Raw genomic sequence first — 6,632 nt, 5'->3', positions numbered from 1 at the left:
CCCGCCGCTGACTCCGCCCATCGTCCGGGGGGGGGTAGGGGTGCGGCGCGGTCACGTGCCCGCCATGGCGGCGCGGCGCTGGGGGCGGCTCCTGGCGGCGCGGGGCTGGGCCGGGGCCGCGCTCACCGCCGGTAAGGGCCGGGGGGGCCGGGCCCCCCCCCCCCCCCCCCCCCCCCCCCCCGCACCGCCCCCCAGGCTGCCGGGGGACCGCGGGGACCGGGGCCGGCACCGGGAGCGGGGCGGGGGGGGCCGGGGATGGAGCCGGGCCCGCGGGGCAGCCCCGGGAGCGGGGCCGTGCGGGGCCGGGAGCCCCCCCGGGAGCTGAGTCCCTGCGCGCTGCTGCTCCGCTGTGCGCGGCGCTCCCCAGCCGTGCGGCGTCCACGTACCTGCAGCTGTGAGCCCCCCAACCCCCCCGTGAATCCCCCCCCAACCCCCCCGTGAGCCCCCCAACCCCCCCGCGAGTCCCCCAACCCCCCCGTGCCCCTGGGGGTGCCCCCGCAGCCCCCCAGTGCCCCACCCGCTGCCCCGCGCCCCCCCTGTCCGTCCTCGCCGCTCCCCGGGGCTGTCGGGGCCCCCCCCGCTGCCAGGCGCTGGGGCAGTGCCCGGCCGCCTCGCCGCTCCCTCGTTATTTTTATCTTGTTTGATGGAATTCATCGCCTGGCACCTGCTGTGCTGCTGAGGTGTGCGTCCACGCCGCGGCCTGGAGGGGGGCCAGGCGCAGCCGGGGGGGCTGCCCGGGGCTGGCTCCGGGCCCCGCTCAGCCCTCGCACCTTCCCCGTGGAGCCGGCCGTGCTGCAGCACGGGGCAGCCCCTGAGCTGGCTCCGGGGCCGTGCGGCCGCTCAGCGCAGGTGGGATCACCCAGCGCTCGGTGTGGGGCCGGCGGCCAAGGAGGGCTCTGTCCTCAGGTCCCCATCTGCGGGTGGCCCAGGCCCCCCTGTGCCACCAGAGGCGCCTCCTGGAGCCCCATCGCCCTGCTGTCCTCGCAGCTCCAGCGAGCAGTGCCCCTGCCCCAGCTGGGCGCAGCCCTCCCTGCCGGCCGTGCCATCGTCCAGCCGCTGTGCGCCCGCTGCTCCGTGCGTGCTGCTCGAAGCAGCCTCCCTCACCCTGCTGCCACTCCCTCGGCGTAGCGGAGCCCTGAGCCAGGGCCGCGCTGGGGAGGTTTTCCGGCAGCCGGTTGCGCTGGGGCATCCGGCAGCGCTGGGAGCTGCGGGGTTAGGCAGCGCTTCGCCTCCTGCAGCCCAGGCCAGGGGCCAGGATGCCAGCAGAGCCCGGGCACGGCAGCAGCAGCACGTGCCCACGGCAGTGACCTGCCTGTCCCCGCCTGCGGAGCGGCCCCGCGCCCCGCCGTGGCCATGCAGCCTGCAGCTGCCAGCAGCGAGGCCCATCGGGGCCGCCAGCGGGGTGGCCTCATTAGGCTTGGGTGTGCTCCAAGGCGCTCGGGGGCGGCAGTCTGAGGCAGCAGCCAGGCGGCCCCAGGCCCCACGCTTGGCCTGGCCGCCAGCCACGGCCGCCTCCCGCCTGCCCCCAGCACCGGGCAGGACAGCGGCTGCCTCCCAGAGGGAGCTGTGGGGTCAGCCCGGGGCCGGTCTCAGGTTTGGAGGGGCGCAGCGGGGGCGTCCAGCCCCGGGCTGCAGTGCCCTGCCTGGCCTCAGTGCTCCCTTGGGGTTAGGGTTAGGGTGCCCGGCCCCGCTGGGGCCCAGCCTGGCCGCCTGCAGGCAGGGCTGGACGTGCCCCTGCCCCAGCGGCAGTGCGCCCTCGGTGCCTGGCCCCTCTGCGTGGGGTGGGTGCATGGGGGCCTGGGGAGGTTCTGGGGGTGCTGCTGTGCAGCAGTCTGCAGTGCTTGGGCTGGGCCCTGCTCTCTGAAAGAAAGGCTGCTGGGGCTGTCACAGGGAGGCCGTGGGGCCCCGGCACTCCCGGGGATGCCTCCTGGGGCTCTGCTGTCCCCGGCGCCCTCAGCCCACCAGGGTGAGGAGCTGCGTGTGCAAACGGTCCCGGGTAGGGCTGGTCTGAGGGCAGCGGTGTCGGGCGCGGGGGAAGGACGCTGGGGCTGCTGGGGCCGGGGCCGTGAGCTCGCTGTGCCCTGGGTTTCCAAGAAGGGAGCAGAAACGCAGGGGGCTGGAGACCTGCCTGGGAACTGTCTCGCAAGGAGCGTTAGGAGCAAGTGGGGAGCCCACAAGGGCTGGGGGAAGGAGCGCGGAGCCAAGGGAGTTGCGTCGAAGAGGTCAAGGGTGTGGGATAGGGCGGGAGCTGCCAGAAGCCCAGCTGGGCTGCACCCCGCAGAGCGCGCGGGGACACAGCAGCAGTCCTCACACCGATATGGAAACAAGGCGAGGGGCTGTGCCAGCGGCCGGGGAGCAGCGAGGACCCGGCCCCGGGCCTGGCACCGCGCAGGGCGGCGGTGGGGAGCAGTGGGGAGGGCACCACCGGAGAGCGGCTTCCCGAGGGAGGGAATGGTCGGAGGCCTCGCGGGGCAGGGGCAGCACCCAGCCGGGCGCCCCGGGGCCCTGCCCTGCCCTGCCCCTGAGCCGTGCTGGTCGCAGGGGCCCTCATGGGAGCCGGCGACGTGATCGCGCAGCAGCTGGTCGAGCGGCGGGGGCTGCGCGAGCACCACGGCGGACGCACCCTGAGGATGGTGGCGATCGGCTGCTGCTTCGTGGTGAGTGCCGTGCTGAGGGCCGGCCGCCCCGCGGGGCCCTGGGGTCCCACAGCCCGGACAGCGGGACGCGGCCCCTCACCCGCCTCTCGCAGGGCCCCGTTGTGGGTGGATGGTACAAGGTGCTGGACCGGCTCGTCCCGGGGGCCACAAAAGCCGTGGCTGTGAAGAAGATGGTCCTGGACCAGGTCAGTGCCACGTGGGCAAGGGACCCGCGCCGCAGGGCTGCAGCAGGACGGTGCCTCCACGCGTCAGGGGGGTTCCCACCCTGCTCCAGGAGCCCCAGCTCGGTGCAGCACACCCTAGGCAGGGGCAGGTCAGCCCCGCAGCCCCAGGCGTCTCTCGGATCCCTGTTTTACCCCTTCCCCCGTGGCTGTTCAGAGGTACCTTGTCTGTGCTCTGAAGCAGGCACAGGAGGCTGGGCCGTGCTGTCCCCAGCATCGCTGCTGCGCCCAGCTCTGGACGAGGGGCCCGGAGGGGCCGGGTCCTGCCTCTCCCCTGGGGCTGGCACCAGCCCTGGTGAGGGCTGAGGCTGGCGGTGGGGCCACCCTTAGCCTGGCCTTGGATGCCTCCAGAAGCGTGGTGTCCCATCCCCTCCCTTACGGCTCTGTGCAGGGGGCAGCCCCCGGGAACAGTGCGAGCTGGGGCTGTTCCCTGCTGCCCAGTGCCCCGGGCAGAGGCGCGCAGGCAGCTCCGTGCCCGCCAGGGGCTGCCCTGTGCCAGTGCTGCTGGCAGGGCGCTGGTCCCTGCAGGGTCCTCAGCACTGGGCTCCGTCTCCTCTCTTACAGGGCGGGTTTGCACCGTGCTTCCTCGGCTGCTTCCTCGCCATCACAGGAGCCGTGAACGGTCTGTCTGTGGAGGAAAACTGGTCCAAGATCCAGCAGGTACGTGCTGCTTCCCGAGCGGCGTGCGGCTGGGACGCCTCTTGGCTGCTCTGTCTGCGGTGGTGCCCAGGCACTACTCCCTCCCAGCGCCGCGTGCCCCCAGCAGTGCCACTGCGCCCCTGCCCTGATGGCCTGGGCCACGGCCCCTTTGTTCCCCTGGGCACAGCCCAGAGCTGGCTCCTGCAGGTGCCCCGTGGCCAGAGTGGGGAGGTGGCCGCCCTGGCCACCATGGGGCACGGGGCTGGTCCTGCCAGGCTCAGCGCGGTGTCCGGGGCCCCAGAGGCGAGGGGTGCTTGGTGCCCCCGGTCCCCCGGGTGTGGGTGCCGGGGCTGGACGCACTGCGGGGTGCCACCCGCTCCCTGCGCGCCATCCGGCCCTCCTGGCTGTGTCTGCAGAGCCATTACGGAGATGGCTCCCATTAGCAGCGATTGCTGGAAACCAGCGCACGAGCTGAGTCAGCGCGTCCGGAGGGTGAGTCACCAGCGCGCGGTGACCACCCGCTGCGGGACACGGCACGAGGGGGTGCTCGCCCGTCTGCCGGGGGCGCGGAGCCGGTGCCCTGGCACACAGGTGGCTGAGGGCCCCTACCCTGCAGGCTCTGGGCAGGGCCAGGCGCTGTCCTGGGCTGGGGCTCTGCCTGGGGCTGCCGTCGCACAGAGCACGTCACCTGCATGGCTGCGCCTGCCCTGCTGGCCCGGCCCCTGGCGTGCAGGGCAGAGACCTCTCCCCGGCCCTTCTGCCCCCCTAGCCGCGCCTCAGGCAGCTCTTGCCACGCACCCTGCCTCGCCTCTGCTTGGTGAGGGGGCTGGGGCCTGAGCGTGCGGGGCTCTCAGTGCACGTGGTGGGCAATTCCTGCAAGCTGTGGCTCCCTGCTGGTGCTCTGCCCTAGGAGGGAGCTGTGGGCCAGGGGCACGCAGCAGTGGCTACCAGCCACCTTCACCCCCAGCTTGGGGCGCATCCATCCCTCCCCACATAGAGGAAGCGTCACCAGAGCATCCATCACCCCTGCGCCCGCTCTCCCCGTTCTGGGCTGCCGGCCAGTGCCGGGAGGAGGCCGGGCTCCCGGCTGAGTCATAGCCAGGCTGGGCAAGGGGACCGCTGCTGCTGCCGTGGGGCAGGGCTGCGGCACGTCCGCGGGGACAGCAGTGCACTGCGCTCCCAGGGTGGCCAGCCTGGTCCTCCCAGCCCGGTCATCCCAGCTCGTGCCCCTCTCCGTCCCTGCCCGCTGTGCCTGGGAAGATGCTCATGGGCTGCAGGGCTCCACTGGGGCTCGTGGCAGGCCTGCGCGAAGGGGAGGAGGGAGCCGTGCCCCGGGCCTGCTGCAGCCGTCCTGGCTCCCCTCCTGCCCTCCTCATGCTCGTCCTGCCTCGCGCCTGCCCCGCGTCTCCTCCTGGGCAGAGTGGTATGTGGCAGCCTGGCCGCGGCACCATGGTCCTCAGCTGCAGAATGGGCTCGTGGTGGGCACAGAGCAGTTGTGGCCACCCCTTCCTGCCACCCCGCTCGGCCCCTTGCAGGCACGTCCCTTGGTACAGTACAGGGGAAGTGGGGAGCTGCCCGGTGCCCCCCTCGAGCAGGCACGGAGGTGGGGGGGTCAGAGCAGGGAACCCTGCATGGCGCCCTGCGGGCAGGGCTGCCGCGGCCATGGGGTTGCTCTGCCCGCTCATGGCCTCCCTGTCTTTCCCAGGACTACGTGGATGCCCTGCTCACCAACTACTGTGTAAGTGCTGGCGCGAGGTGAAGGCCGCCAGCCTGCCTCCCAGCCCCGGGCGCTGTGCTGGCTCTGCCCACCAGCGGGGCGGCAGGGCTGGGCTCCTCCGTGTCCCCAGTGGCCACCCTGTGCCCTGCCTGGGGGCTGCCATGGGCTCAGGTGAATGCCCTGAGCACGGGCAGAGGCTGGCGGAGGTGGGCATGGGGCTGGTGGTGCCTGGCCACGGCTGCTCACCACCGCTCCTCCTCCTGTGCCCAGATCTGGCCACCGGTGCAGATTGCCAACTTCTACTTCGTCCCTCTGAGCCACAGGTAGGAGCGCAGCCACGGCCCCGGCTGCCGGTCCCTGCGGCCGTGGCTGTTGATCCCATGCCTTCTGCCCACAGGCTGGCAGTTGTCCAGTGCGTGGCCATTGTCTGGAACTGCTACCTCTCCTGGAAAGCAAATCGGGTGTGAGGGGAGAGGCTGTGTCCCGGGGCTGCTCCCACTCCCTGTCTGCCTCCTGAGCGCACCACCTCCAGGCTTTGACGTGGTGGCCACGGATGCGTGCAGGGCGCCATCCCCGCTCTCTTTATGGGACCCCTACTGCCTGCTGCTGCGGCCGTTGCTGCTGCTCTTGGGGGGAGCAGGTTTGGCCGGGGCCAGGGGCTGCTCCAGGGGGCCCTGTGGGGCTCTGCCTGTTGGTGCATTCCTCCATCCATGCTCCCTGCTCTGCCCAGCCCTGCCCCGCACCTGGGGTGTTTCTCCTTGGGGGCAGCTCTGTCCTCTTCCAGTGGGCTGCTGGGGAAGGATGAGGGCTTGGAGCAGCATCGGCCTGGTGCAGACCCCGGTGTGCAGCACCACGGCTGGGGCACGGCTCTGCTCCGTGCTGCCCGGCCCCAGCCCCTCTGTCCCAGCAGCCACAGGCCCCGGCAGCCACTGCTGTTCTCCAGCTACACCTCCAGTGGGAACGGGATTTCTGTGTAGCTCTACTCCTGACAGCCGGAGCACCCAATAAACGGCGCTGTTCCCAGCTGATCCTTGTGACGTTTGGGTTTGTGGTGGGCCCCCTCATCCCTCTGTCCCTCCAAGTGAGGCTTTGTGCTTGCAGAAGTGGTTTCAGACCAGGTCGTTCTGGTGCTTGCAGGGCCCCTGACAATGCCGCCCTCCCCTCTGTGAGGTGCCGCCGGTCCTGCTGCGCTGCAGGACAGGCTGAGCTGCACGGAGGAGGCACGAGCCTTGTGCATGCAACCATCCAAGATCCTCGTGGGTTTTGCAGATACACGATGCATTGGAAGGTGTGGGGAGGGCACGTGCCAAATGGGAGGGTGCAGGAAGGGTTTGGGGGAGGGCTGGAGCTGGGGCTGTGACGGGGCTGCATCCACGCCTGGCTTGTCTGAGATGAGCC

The 6,632-nt window shown here is 72.0% G+C and overlaps 1 protein-coding gene across 2 annotated transcripts; it reads left to right on the top strand.

Moving 5' to 3' along the window:
• The first annotated feature begins 5 nt into the window (after positions 1 to 5).
• On the top strand, positions 6 to 6,259 carry MPV17 (mitochondrial inner membrane protein MPV17). Of its 2 annotated transcripts, XM_040552153.1 has the most exons (7): positions 6 to 131; positions 2,542 to 2,657; positions 2,750 to 2,842; positions 3,443 to 3,538; positions 5,223 to 5,255; positions 5,505 to 5,557; positions 5,632 to 6,259. In XM_040552153.1, the coding sequence occupies exons 1-7, from the start codon at positions 65 to 67 to the stop codon at positions 5,699 to 5,701; spliced, it is 528 nt and encodes a 175-aa protein (XP_040408087.1). In that variant the 5' UTR covers positions 6 to 64; the 3' UTR covers positions 5,702 to 6,259. The 2 variants fall into 2 exon arrangements, with proteins under 2 accessions (XP_040408087.1, XP_040408086.1); XM_040552152.1 differs by lacking the exon at positions 6 to 131 and having other exon boundaries at positions 569 to 2,657; positions 5,223 to 5,405.
• The last annotated feature ends 373 nt before the right edge of the window (positions 6,260 to 6,632 follow it).

The sequence above is a fragment of the Cygnus olor genome, chromosome 3 (assembly GCF_009769625.2).
Source record: "Cygnus olor isolate bCygOlo1 chromosome 3, bCygOlo1.pri.v2, whole genome shotgun sequence".
Taxonomy (NCBI): Eukaryota; Metazoa; Chordata; class Aves; order Anseriformes; family Anatidae; genus Cygnus; species Cygnus olor.
The sequence above is the reverse complement of the archived record's forward strand: the minus strand, read 5'-3'. Positions and strand labels throughout refer to the sequence as shown.